Source organism: Macaca thibetana, chromosome 9 (assembly GCF_024542745.1).
Source record: "Macaca thibetana thibetana isolate TM-01 chromosome 9, ASM2454274v1, whole genome shotgun sequence".
NCBI lineage: Eukaryota > Metazoa > Chordata > Mammalia > Primates > Cercopithecidae > Macaca > Macaca thibetana.
In genome coordinates, this window is record NC_065586.1 from 63,822,623 (window position 1) to 63,836,049 (window position 13,427).

At 52.1% G+C, this 13,427-nt stretch overlaps 1 protein-coding gene and 1 long non-coding RNA gene across 3 annotated transcripts; both read right to left on the minus strand.

Moving 5' to 3' along the window:
- Nucleotides 1-423: 423 nt before the first annotated feature.
- LOC126963186 (uncharacterized) lies at nt 424-5,911 on the minus strand. 2 transcript variants are annotated; one of them, XR_007728971.1, is made up of 4 exons: nt 5,854-5,911; nt 3,022-5,677; nt 1,825-2,416; nt 424-558 (listed from the first exon to the last, which is right to left on the minus strand). It is a non-coding gene; the product is annotated as an uncharacterized LOC126963186 (long non-coding RNA). The 2 variants fall into 2 exon arrangements; XR_007728970.1 differs by having other exon boundaries at nt 3,022-5,860.
- A 430-nt stretch (nt 5,912-6,341) lies between these two features.
- FAM241B (family with sequence similarity 241 member B) lies at nt 6,342-9,755 on the minus strand. Its single transcript, XM_050805257.1, has 3 exons — nt 9,638-9,755; nt 8,098-8,228; nt 6,342-7,148 (listed from the first exon to the last, which is right to left on the minus strand). The coding sequence occupies exons 2-3, from the start codon at nt 8,191-8,193 to the stop codon at nt 6,879-6,881; spliced, it is 366 nt and encodes a 121-aa protein (XP_050661214.1). The 5' UTR covers nt 8,194-8,228; nt 9,638-9,755; the 3' UTR covers nt 6,342-6,878.
- Nucleotides 9,756-13,427: the final 3,672 nt, after the last annotated feature.

Consider the following 13,427-nt stretch of genomic DNA (forward strand, 5'->3'; position numbering starts at 1 on the left):
ATAACCAAGTCTAAAACTTCTCACTCTGTCTCCTAGGCTGAAAACTCAAATCCTGGAAGGTCTGGTTCAAGACTGGACCCCAGTGACAAACCCTCTCCCTGAGGTTCCACAGCCATCTTCCGCCCTCCCTAGGGCTCCCAGATTCAGTTTGCTGGAGGCTGGTGAGGCAGGCTGCAGATCTGCTGCCTGCCAACTGTGTGGCCACATATAAATTACTTTAGGAAGGACATCTATTTTTCTTTGCTTGGGAGAAGATGAAATGAAACAAAACTTATGAATGTTCCTGGCACTAGGCTCAGCCCAGGACGAAACCACAGTGAATGAGAAATTATAATGGAATTGTGCATGCTCTCCACCAGAAAGCTTTCCAAAATACAAGGTAATCCCAAGCCCAGGCTGACTGAGGTGAGCACTCGCCGGGAGCAGGAGGGCAGATGAATCCATTTGTAGTGTTATTTGCCGGAGGGAGTTCCTGCTCCTGTCCAGAAATTCCACCAGATGGCGCCACGAGACAACTTCCACAGCTTTTCGGGTCTGCACACCAAGGTGGTGGGGTCCCTGCAAAAGGGCATTGGGAGCTCATCAGCCAGTTCAGAGCTAAGGAAAGCTGTGGTCCTGGTCGCTCTTCAAGGCTTTTCTTAACCTCCTTAATCCAGATGTTCATGAAAATGGGTTGTTACATGGACACATAAAAGGGAACAACATACACTGGGGTCTTTCAGAGGGTGGAGTGTGAGAGGAGGGAGAGGATCAGGAAAAATAATGAATGGGTACTAGGCTGAATACCTGGGTGATGAAATAATCTGTACAACAAACCCCCATGACACCAGTTTACCTATACAATAAACCTGCACACGTACCCCTGAACTGAAAAATTGAATTTCAAAAAAGAAAGAAAATAGGGTATTAGAGGAAATGGGGACAGCGACGTTGGCAATGCCAAGCCAGGCAGCAGCAAAGTCCATCAAGTGTCTACTAAGGGCAAGGCCCTCCATGGTAGGGGTCAGTCTCAGAGCTGAAAGCGGCCTTCGTGGAAGTCTAGCCCAGCCTGTTTGTTTTTCCAGAATGGAGGAGGCCAGAAGGGGGTCACTCCCTGCCTGTCAGAGGTTGTGGAGAGGCCCTCTCAGCTCATCTCAGAGTGCAGTGTGAGCCAGGAGGCAGTGTTCAGGTGAGGCCACTGCAGGGAGCCAGTTGAGGGCAGAAATTGCACCCTATCCAACTGCAAAGGAGACTGAGAAACCCTATCAGGTTGTGACAGCCCCCCTCGGGCCCTGGAAAAGGGGAGACAGTTCTGTCAAGATCCCCACATTTCAGAGAAAAACCCCGTGGGTTGGTTCAGGGTCAGAGCTGCAAGGCCCTGAGGGTCAACTGAGTCAATCCCCTATGGTACAGGTGAGCCCAAGAGAGGGTCGACAACTCAAACACCAAAATACTACAGGATGAAAACGCTCTTCATGTACTCATACAAAACATTCCAGGATATATTATTGCTGAATGAAAAATGCAAAAGGCAGAGAAAACCGTGCCAAATTTTCTATTATTTGTATTTTTTAAAAAAAGAAAAAATAGTATATTCATGTTTGCTCATATTTACATAACTAAATTCTGGAAGTACTTAGAAGACACTAAGAACAGTAGTTATAGTGGAGTGGAGGAAGGGTGGATGGATGGGGACAGAGGAGGGAGAAAGGCTTTTCTCTATATACATTTGTATATTATATCATCTTTGAACCACACAAATGCATTACTTTACAAAGAGTGAGACTTTTAAAATAGCTTGCTCAAGATCATACCATGTTTCCTACAGTTGTGGGGTACTGTTACCTGCCAGGGTGTGAAACAATTTGGAGTGGTGCACACGACGATTATAAACAATTTACAAACACAGCACCGAATCATACGGTGAGGAAGTCATTCTTCTTTCGTTTCTCTTCCGTCCTCTGAATCCATTGAGGAGAATGTCTCAGTGAGGAGCCAGTGAGGCTTCAGTACCACTCCCAATCTTCATAAACTGACTTTTGTTTTAACAAAGAAAGCAGGCATCAGGCTAAGGGCTTGGACAACAGCAGTGACTAGCTAAAATGGAATATCATTCGTTTTTCTGTCCTGAATTCATGTGTACGAATACCTACTGTGAACGGCAAGTAGTGCTGGCTTTCCATTTACAATAGTAACATGAAGCTTCCTTTTAAAACAGTAATTTAAGATGTGAGCCGCCATTAAAAAAAAAAATGTTAAGTGAGTCCTAATACCATTGCTCTGTGAATACAGTAACATTGAGTACTAACCTGTGCCAGAAACGGCTAAGTGCTTCCCATGAATTAATGTACTTGATTCTCTCACCCTGGGAGGTGCAGATGAGGACACGGAGGTTTAGGGAGATGCTGGGTCGTGCCAAGATCTCTGGTTAATAGAGCTGAAGCCAGGAATGGGAAGCAGGCATTCAGCCCCCAGCAGGGCCCCTGCCCACCAGAGGGACTGAAGCTGGCCACAGGGCCAATGCAACCAGCCCTGTGCCCCACCTGCCTGGGCACTTGAGGCAGTGGCCCTCCGGCTTCATCTCAAGCAGCTCCACCCTTCTCCTTCCAAGTTCTGAGTCCCTAAAGCCATCTGCTTTCAGCTCTGCCCCCAGTCTCAAAGCAGAGGCTCAGAGGCACACACACACCCCTCCATACACACCCCCTTTGTAATTCTTTGAAGCTCTCCCTCTACCTGCTTCTTGAACTTTCTCTTGCTGCTCTTTTGTGCACTGGGTGGCAGCACCAGGTGGGGTAGGCTTGCTTGTCCTACTGTCTGGACAGGCTGCAGATTCTCTATCTAGTTTTGGCAGCAGAGCTCTGCTGCCTCCCTCCCCTGCCCCCACTCAACCCTTTGAGAGATAACTGGATTTGTCACTTTGCAATTAAAATATGCATTCGGGAATGCAGGGAAGAGAGCTAAATCTTCATGACTGCGGCCCACGGCTGGGAAGCCACTGAGGCCACCCAGCTGGGCAGCTGCAGTCAGTATCCTCGCACCCACCTCTGTGCCCTCTGCCCCCACACAGCTGATCCCATGGGGCTGCAGGCAGGTCTCAGCAGATAGTGCAGCTGGGCATCTGCATCTGCAGCAGGTTTCCAGACGACGCTGATGCGGGTACAGCCAGAGGTAAAACAGAGGAGTGGTCAAGAGCATGGGCTGTGGGCCTCTGTTTGAATCCTAGCTCCACCCAGCTCGCTTTGGGTCCTACAGCAAGTTATAAACCCTCTGCCATGTCCTCTGCCATGAAATAAAGATGACAGTGACAGTACTTATGTCATAAGGTGCTAGTGACAATTAAATGACATAAATGCTTAGCACAGGGCCAGGCACTCCATACACTCTCAACAAACATCATCCAGTCCTGACACTCAACACCAGCAACAAGCCCCTCAGCTTCTAGGAGCACAGCGAAGTGGCTCTGTTTCTTCTCTAACAGCTGCAGGAGGGGCAACCCTGCTCTCAGAAGCCCAGCACTGCCCCAGTCAGGGCTCCCAGGTGCCTGGGACAAGGCGGCCACTCTGGAGCCAAAGTTGCCAGTACAGAAGCTGTGGGCCATGGTGCAGCACCTGTGGAGGCAGCTCGGGGGTGGGCGCAGTCCCCCTCTCCATGGTCCTCTGCCCACCTCTCACCCACCATGCTTTGGGTGATCCCCTGAAAGGCTCTGAGAGGTGGGCAGGGCCCAGATCGTCATCCCTTCACAGGGATGAGGAAACCAAGGCTCAAGACGCTATGTGAACTGTCCACAAAGAGCAGAGCCAGGCCTGCAAACAGGCCTCCTGTACCACCAGGTGAGCCATAGAGTGCAGGGGCAGCTTTCCTCCCGTCCTCAAGTTCAGGCATCCAAGTGGACAGAGGCCCTGGCCACTGCCTCAGGGCTTCCCCTCAGACCCATAGAGCTAGAAAGGCCCCAGAGAGGGAGCCCGACATCCCCGGCCCCCACCTATGCTAAAAGGCCCCATCCTGGCCCCAGTCAGAGGGAGGCAGGAGCTGGGAGACAGTTGCTTGGGGGAACTGGCAAAACCAGAGCCACTGTTTCACCTGATCTCAGGCTTGGTGTCCCCTTCAGGGAGATGATGGTCCCCACTTCCAGGACTAGCTGGAGGATGGAGAGGGAGGAGCTTAGGGAGCCAAGGGCTTGGAATGTGAGGAGGGGACCAGGAGGCTGGCTGGTCCCGAGATTGAGCAGAACAGACGAGTCGGACCCCAGCAGCTCTACTCACCGGGTGGCCCCAACCAAGGAGTCAAAGCAACTCCCCACAGTGGGGCACTCCGCTCTTCAGCCCCACAGAGGCTGTGGAGGCCCAGTGGATCTGAGCTGCTGGCTCACATGGGTGGGAGTAGGAGCAGCTCTCCCCAGGAGCAGGGCTGGAAATCCAGCCTGCCACGGAGACGCAGGGCTTCGAGGATCAGCAGAAACCTCCCTGGAAATCTGCCCTCTTGGGCAGGATTGGAACAAGACAGGCAGCTCAGTGTGGGGGTCCTGTCACACAGCGGGCAGAGCTGGCGGTGGGCAGACAAGGAAGAGCCCACCCCCTCAGTGAACTTCTGATTAGGATGCTGAGTAGACCGAGGCAGAGGCTCACTCAGGCCCCTCAGCTCTGACCTGGCCTCCCAGAGGACCTAGCCTCTGCCTGTGCAGGGCACAGCCACCCCCTGTGAGGCCTCAGTCAGTCGGTGCAGGGGAGAGACCCGTTGAGCGCTTTCAGGCAGGCCGGAAGTACGCAGCCCCAGGCCACTCCCAGCTGCAAGCTGCATGACCCCAGGGGGCGCCTCCCCACACTAAGCTGCCTCTGTCTGCGTACCTTTCAGACACTGGGCTTAGGAAGTGAGGCAGAGAACACAGGTGGCTCAGAGAAGGGCCAAGAGGCCAATCCAACCAGAGCAGCTCTATGGGGCCTGGAGCTCAGTCAACAAACAGGGCAAGCCTTCACCGCCTCTTGGTCCCCACCAACTGACTTCCAGCCCCCAGCCCTGCCCCTTAGGCCGGCTAAGCACCAAGCAAGCCTCAGGAGAAGCCATCTCTGCCCACTGTGGCCCCTGCCCACCTCCACCATGCTGCCTAAAGCCAGGGAGGCCCCTCTCCTCCCGCTCTTTCTAGTCAGGTGCAGAGGGAAGCCCTGCTCACCCCTACCTTCTCTAACGGACCCTAATTCTCAACGGGCTTAGACTTTGGGAAAGGACACTGAGTTCTAGAAAAAGGTATTGTTCTCAGCCCTGAATGTGAGGACTCAGATTCATATCCCCTCAAGGTATTTTATATATTGGGGTTTTCCACTCATCATTTATTTTTTCAGAGTCCTGCAGCTTTGCAAGGGGAAAATGAAAGGGAAAACCCACCCCTAAGAGAAGCTGAGGGAGAAGGGAGTTAGGAGAGTGGGGTATGGCCAGAAACTTCCCTGTGGCTGGCAGGCTGGAGTTGCAGGGGCTTGGAGCCAGGCGAGTGGGTGGGCCGAAGTATCAGGACAGAAGGAGATGCCATGGGGACCAGCTGAGACACCAGCAGGGCTGAGCCCCCAACTCCCTTTGTCCAGGTCCCAGGTGAGGAGCTTCTGTTCCAGACAGCATGGCAGGCTCTCAGATGGAGGGGTGGCCTCAAGCTCCTTCTTGCTCCCATCCTCCCCCGCAGACCCAGCAACTCCAAAACATGCCTTCCTCCCTGCAAACAACCAAACCCAGCGGATCCCAAGAAAAGGATAAGAAACCTGGTGCCAGGAGTCCTTGGCTCAACCAGCCTCCCTCCAACCTATAAATAACCCTCCTCCCTCAGTGGCCAGGAGCCTCAGCCACCCAGTGCCTCCCCAGGCAGGGCTTCCACACAGACCCAGGGCTCACATGTCAAAACTCAAGGCCTCCTCTCCAGAGAAGCAGGGCATCCTCGTTCCATATGCACTGTTTTCTAAGGAGAATGCGCTGCAGCCAGGGGTGATGGGAGCCTCTGGAGGGTGAAAGAGGCTGAGTAGCCTCTGGTCAGGAAGGTCTCCTTAAGCAAGGGAGACCTCGGACCTGCACCCCGGCTCTCCCGACCCTGCAGCCTCACCAGTCATTCTGGCCACAGGAACCCTCCCCACAAAGCTGACCATGATGTCTGGCATCTCAGAGTGAGGCTGGAAGTTATCCACACATCAGGCAAGGGGTCCAAGCCAGATCTCATCTAGACTTTCTCTCCTAGTTCTACGATCCTACTGAGAAAATCTTAGAAACCACCCTCTGAGGTCAAATGCTTGCTGCTGCCTGTTCCCCAAACCCAATCCCTCTTTACCATGTTTTCCAGATCTGCGTGCAGGTGTACAGTTATTTATACATTTCTTTATATGGAGTCATTTTTACTTAAATCTATTTATTGAAAATGTCACAATAAATAGAATGCCAGTACCACCTGTCCTAAACAATAGGTAGCCAATAAAAATATAACATTAAAACAAAAACAGTGCTATAAAAGTCTGGAATTTTCCCCACCTGCCCTAAGCCTAAGTCCTGCTCCCTAGGCAGAGGAGACGTCGGCAAGTCTTCCACAGGCATCGGAACATGTTGGCATCCAGCTGAGATCTTCTCGGCATAAAGGGATTGAGACAACTGGGAAGGGCATCACGTTCTTGCTCTGATTTTGTGCTACTTAATGCAAGCCCCATTCCACCTCAGAATATGTCAGGGGAGCCAAGGGATCTACCCACACTTTGGAAATGCTGGACTAACGTCTCCCTCTGCCTCATGCTTACCACAAGGGGAAACACACACCTGTGGTCCCCTCTCTGATCACACTTTCGAGGCACCACCAGATCCCCTCCCAATATGCCCGCTCTCACACCAAGGCCCAGCAAGTCCCTCTCAACAGGCCCACCCGCATCAGCCCCCAGAGGTCACCGCTGACTCAGGTGGGACACCAGGTAGACAAGGCCCACCAGGAGGAGGCCACGAACACCAAGCATCATGAGCAGGAAGAGGAGCAGGATGGAGGTCACCGGCTCCACAGCATGGTTGCCGAGATGCCACTGCGGAAAGCCCATGTTCACCAGCTGCCGGTTGAGGTCATTGAAGGGGGACTGAGCAGCACCCAGCCTGGCACCTGCCTGCTGCTGGCGGGGGCCAGGACCTCCTGGGGGAGCACCATGGCCCCTGTTGAGGAAGCTCTAGAACATGAAGACAGAGACAGATGAATGAATCCTTGGGTTGAGGCACCAGCCAAGAGGCAACCTCTCTAGGCTGCGTCCTGCCCTTCCTACAGCCACCCAGGGTCACACCCTCCTTTCTCAGCAATCCCCCATGCCACTCATAAGAATCCCAACAACCAAGTCACAAGCTTTCAGAGCACAAAACATGCCAGTCTATATTCCTTACATCAGGCCCAGGACAAAGGAGAGAGGAAATGGTTGAGGCAGGTTGGACTACAGGGCATGGCTCTAGGGCCGGCATTTTTAATATTTATCATCACTCCTTTCTTTTTTTTGAGATGGAGTCTCGCTCTGTCGCCCAGGCTGGAGCGCAATGGCACGATCTCGACTCGCTGCAACCTCTGCCTCCCGGGTTGAAGCCATTCTTCTGCCTCAGCCTCCTGAGTAGCTGGGATTACAGCATGCATGACCACACCTGGCTAATTTTGTATTTTTAGTAGAGACGGGGTTTCACCATGTTGGTCAGGCTGGTCTCAAACTCCTGACCTCGTGATCCGCCCACCTCAGCCTCCCAAACTGCTAGGATTACAGGTGTGAGCCACCGCGCCCAGCCACTCCTTTAAAATAATTATTCTGTGCCCAGGGCTCATCTCCTCTACTTCCTCTCCAGCTTCTCTGTCATGTAACTCACTCTTAAAAGAAAGACGCCAGCTCCAGTGAGATTTGCTAACCAAGTTAAAGGAGAGAGAGCTCTTGGGTGTGAAGTCTGGGGAGGCTGCCTGGAGAAAGGAGATCTGGGGAGGTAGACAATAAGCCACTGCATCTTCCCGAAGTCTTACCCAGCGCTCTGCAAAAAGGGTTTCAGGCTAGAAAAGGTTAGTGACCAGCAAGAGAGACTCCTGGAAGCTAGGAGTAAGCCAGTACACAGGAGGTCATCTGTCCCACTCCACAGGAAATGAGTACTTACCTGTCGAGGAGTGCTACCTCTTGGTGGCTGGGTAGTGGTCCTCACTCGGGGGTCGTCATCCTGCACGATTTCCCCATTGGCCAAGATCCGCACCATCCTCCCAGGCGCTCTGGGTCCCTGATGGGCTGCACCTGCATTGTGTGGTCAGGGTGGGTAGGCTAATGGAAGCCAAGTGGCGCAGAAGTTCTCCCCACCACAAAACCTTTAACTGTTAGTGATCTGGGACCAGACTCATGAAGATCCATGGAGGATTCTTCCCCTGACCTCAAAAAGCCTGAAGGAAAAAATTTACCAGAAATTGAGGGAGGCTTGCGGTCAGTGATGCTCACAGCGGTGACCCACGCTGAGCAGATGCTATGTCTGATTCACAAAAAGGGGAGAAATAAAGGCAAGGTGTTTGCCAGGCAAAAAGATTTCAGACATGGAGTCCACCAGGAAAACTATCAAAAGGATCCTTGGCAAAGGAAGTTTTATTGCCAATCACTACACTGCCAACAGCACAACTGGGACTGAGCCCCTGCTGTGGCCCACGCCCCGTGGAAAGTTCATCCTGCAAGGCTCACCTCACTCAAGCCTCACAACACTCCCCCGTGGAGGGTACTAGCGCGGCCACTGTGTCACAGGCAGAGGCACAGGGAGACTTAAGTGGCCTGCCCGGGATCACACCTATGGGCAGCAGAGAAAGAACAGGAGGCCAGAAGCTCTGGTTCTAGGGCCCTCTCTGGGTACTAAACTGGGAGTCCAGGGCACCAGGATCCCCAATGGGGTTCCACTTCCCTTCCACTAAAAAATGGGTCGAGTGTGTTGCTCCCCCAGGGAGTCAATGTCACCACCTGGGCCTTCCCCAGGAACACCCAGGGAGATGGGGGTCACTTGGGGGTTACTTTACAACCACTGCCTGGTAGCAGCAGACCACACTAGCCACCATGCACCTCTGGGCTGGCTCAGAAAAGCATACCTTTGCTGCAGAGGGCACGCCCCTCACCTGTCCCTCACTTCGCAGGAAACACCAGTCCAACCTTGGCTAATGGGCCCAGCGCCCAGCCTTCCCAAAATATGGGAGGGGGGTTGCTGCGGTGACTCTCGAAAGGCTCCACTCCGCGGACACCTGGTCTGCGGGCCCCTCCACTCCTCCCCTTGAGTCTGGGTAAACGCCATTCGTTCTCAGGAGATAAGCCTCAGTGTCCATCTACGTTCTAGATAGCACTGGTGACATATATGCCAAAAAAGGTCAGGAGCCCCTGTTGTCTCGCCCGTAGTCCGGAGCCCGGGCCAGGCGCGTCCCCCTCCTGAAGCCCGCTGACCCTGGCGCAAGCCGAGCAGATGGTGGTCGCACGCAGTCCCTTTGTGCTTTGTCATCGCGCGGCCCGCAGGGTGGGCCACCCGCGGGCCCGGCCCGCGGCGCACCTGACATTCCAGGCCGGGGGCGGGAGGGACGCTGCCCAGGCCGCCACCCCAGCCTCTGGAGTCCGACACCGGCTCCAAGTCCCGGTCCAGGCTGCGGCGAGGGATGCGCTCCCTCCCCGGCGCGGCGACTCACCTGCAGGCGCGACTCCCGGCCTCGGCGGCGTCCACTCCCGGCTGCTCCAGGCGGTTTCCTCCCACCTGACCTCACAGGAAGCGCGCGCCAGAGGGGCGCGGCCCAGTGGTGGGGCACATCGCCCTCTGTAGGCCGCCTGAGGAATTGCACCTGCTCGGCCCAGGGTTGGGGGCGGCGCGGGGTGGTGGGGTTGGGGGAGGTGGGGCGTGGGAAGGAGTGGGAGGTTGGGATGGAGAGAAGAGAGGATGAGAGGAGAAGACACATGGAAAAGAAGGAGAAGAAGGAGGAGGGATAAAAGAAAGAAAAGGAAGCAGAGTTCACGGAGGAAAAACCCAAGGGGTGGAGGCGCACTGGCCTGGGAGGAAGGGCGGGCGCAGTCTCAGATGACCAGTGTACGCTTGCTGAGCCAGCTCTGTGGATGCCCCTTGAGTAGGACCCAACCCTGCCCTCGAGGAGTTCCAAGTTCAGCGGGGAAGATGAGGCAGGAATGGGGCAGACCCCTCTATAGCCTTCCAGGAGAAGATGCGTTTGAGCTGGGACAGGAGGGTAGGTAAGGATAGGTAAGGTCACTCTTGGCAGAAGGAGCCACCTGCGGGGAGTGAATGATCTACCTCTGCCTCTTTCCTGATGTTTTAAAATCCACCCCTCCCCCACCACCTTCATAAGCTGTTCCCTGTGGACCTGCTCACCAGTGAGGGAGAATGAACTGTGCAGTCCCACAGTCTTGGTTCAGGTTCTGAACTCTGGCAAGTTACTTAGCTGCTCAGTGTTGCAAAACAGGTGTGATCATAGCCTTACAGGACCTCTGTGAAGATTAAGTATGATGTCTCTGGCACACTGGTAATGTTGATAAACGTTAGCTGTGATTATCATTTAATAAATGTTTCTGGGAGTGGGCAGATATTTATTGAGCATTTATTAAAACCCCGATTCTGCTAGCTGCTGGGCAGAAGGAACAAAAATAAGAGAGAGATTTAGACCTGGTCTGGAGGACTCATAGTCGGCCACCGTAGTCTGATTATTTGATCATGAAACCTTATCAGCAAAAAAACGTTTTACGGGTCACCCTGGTATCTGTATCTTTTTTATATGTTATGATTTTTGTTTGTTTCTAAATTACACATGCGTACTTTGAGAACAGATTGGCATGATGGATAAAAGGTGGCTGCTGGAGTCATCCTGTGTTTAAATGTTGGTGTGACTGCTTTCTGGCACTTTCGTGTCAAGTGCTTGGATGAGAGCCTGGCCGCAGTAAGTGCTCAAGGGCTGCCGACTGTTATGATCATTACCTCTTCTACTATTAAGTCAATTGTAAAGCATGCACATTTTAAAAGCATAGGATTTTGGCTTATATTTATAATCCTAGTGCTTTCTCCCTGCATCCCAATGTGTTCCAGGTATGCCAAGTGCATGAATGAAAGCCGTAATCATAAAGCAGGATGCCCGATTATCACAGGTGGCTTGTGATCCCAAGTCACAATGTGCACATTGGAATTACCTGAGATGTTTAGAAACCATCCCAATACCTAGGTCCCACCCCAGAGATCACAATGTCGTTGATCTGGGTTACAATCTGGGCATGGAGACATTTTAAAAACCCAGTCTTCTAATGAGCAGCTAGGGCCAAGAGACACTGCCTTCCATGAACAGAGCCCCATAAGTAGGTCACAGAACTCAGGAGCCCCAAGAAGGAGGTAACCTCTGTGGGCTGAGCAACCAGGGAATACAGGCAGAAAATCATGGATGTTTTCAGGAAGATTTGAGCTGGTATAACTGCTGCCAAAGAGATACACTCCAGCTGGAAAGAACCATAAGAGTCCAGAGGAAGAAGCAAGTGCCTCCAGAGAAGTCAAGAACAGCTTTGGGATGGGGAGTGATAGTGTTTGACTGAACTTAGAAACAGCCTATTATTACCAACTAAAACAGCCTAAGGAGGTAACCTGCCACTTTTGCTATCTCTCCACCTTCTTCAGATGTCTCCACTGCTCAAGAACCTGCAATGGTCCCTACTGTCTGCTCCAACAAGCCCCCAACTCATTGGCAAGGCTTTGACAACCCTCCATCTCTAGCCCCAGCACACTCTCAGCACCTCCCTCCCTCAGCTCTGCCCACCTGGTCTCTTTGCTTTCCCCAGAGTAGATCACCCAAAGGCCTGCTTTGCTTGGGCCTGAATATCTGCTGGAAGGCCAGCTCCACCACATCTAAATCCCTTCATCCACAAATGTGATAGTTTCATGTAATAATAATAATAATAAACCCAATGTGTGCAGAGTCCTTACTTCTGAAGTGTTTTCCCAGAGACCACTTCATTCTTTTTTGGATTATGAAATAGAAAGAGTAGGTATTATTGTTCCCCTTTTACCGAGGCAAAATTGAGGCTCAGAGACAATGTAGATGACCATCCCAAGGTCACTAACAGAGCCAGGGTTCAAATGAAAGCAGGTCCCTGGGCTCTGCATTCCAGGCTTGTGCATCCACCAAACAGACTGCCCTGAGTTCATCTCAGCTCTGCAGCCTCTTTACAATTGTGCCCCCGCCTCCCCCATGCCATCAGCACAAGATTGGGCTTTGGGTCATGCCTTAACCCCAACATGTGGTCATAGCAGAATTCATAATTTTTAAGTCAGGTGCTCTGGCCCCTTGTCTGACTCTGCAGGTGGAAACAACTCTTTCTGCCTTGAAAAAAGAACGGCATGTTGATAATGGTGATGTCATATTAAATATATTTATCTATCTCTTTCTCCTGCTATTTCCCCTTGTCACTTTCCCCGACTCTGGCAGACACTATGCCTGTGTTTATTACTCAGATAATGGTGTGGGAGAAAAGCAGCACTAGCCTGCCAGTGCCCACTGTTGGTGCCTCCATAGGCCTGTGAAGACAGTATGTCAGGGGCCTCTTCAGAGAAACACTGGGAGATGAGGAAATGATAGGAGCATAGGTGTTGTGTGCTAGATCTCAAAGGTGGGCATGAGGCTTGGGAAAGGGAATGGCCAGATAGTGAGTATGACAGGTAGGGCCTTATATGGCCTTGTGGAAATCCTTGGGTCCATTGTGGCTGAGGTGTGGTGAAAGGATTCTTGTGCTCCAGCAGTGACAAGGGAATAGTGGGAAAATTGCCAGACTTGAAAGGGTCAGGTAGACAGGTATGAAGGGTGGTGCAGTGATGGCCTTCATCCATGGACAGATGATGGGGGACCAGAGGATTGATAGAGGCCTCAGAAAACACCTTGCATGGTCAGAAGACTGGAGTGGCCCCACAATATCTTGGTTATATGTAAGTATGTAAGTCCCCTAATACATAAACCCACTTAGGTATAATATATTAGCTTGAGTACAGACTATGCTGCTAGAACAAAAAGAATTAAATATACAGTGACTCAGTCAAGTAGATGGGCAGCTCTGCTTCACAAGGCTATCCAAGGACACCCACTCTTTATAGCTTATTGCTCCCCTACACCCTAGGATGCCATCCTTATTTGCATGGTCAAAACTGCCTCACCAACTTCTTCGCCATATGCAGCTCATGGAAAGGTGAGAAAGAAGAAATGGAGGGCTAGTGATTTCTTTTAAAGAAAGTATGATAGATGTAGCACATATTACTTCCCTCACATTCCATTGTGAAGAACGAGTCACATGGCTACAGGGCAGGAAGGCTGCAGAGTCTGCAGTGATAGCCCTATGTCATTCCAGATATTGGTACTTGTGTCTTCTATCTTTTGTCTTTCACTTTTGCTAGAGGTTTGTCAATCTTATTGAGATATTTTCAAAGAACCAGCGCTGCTTCACTGA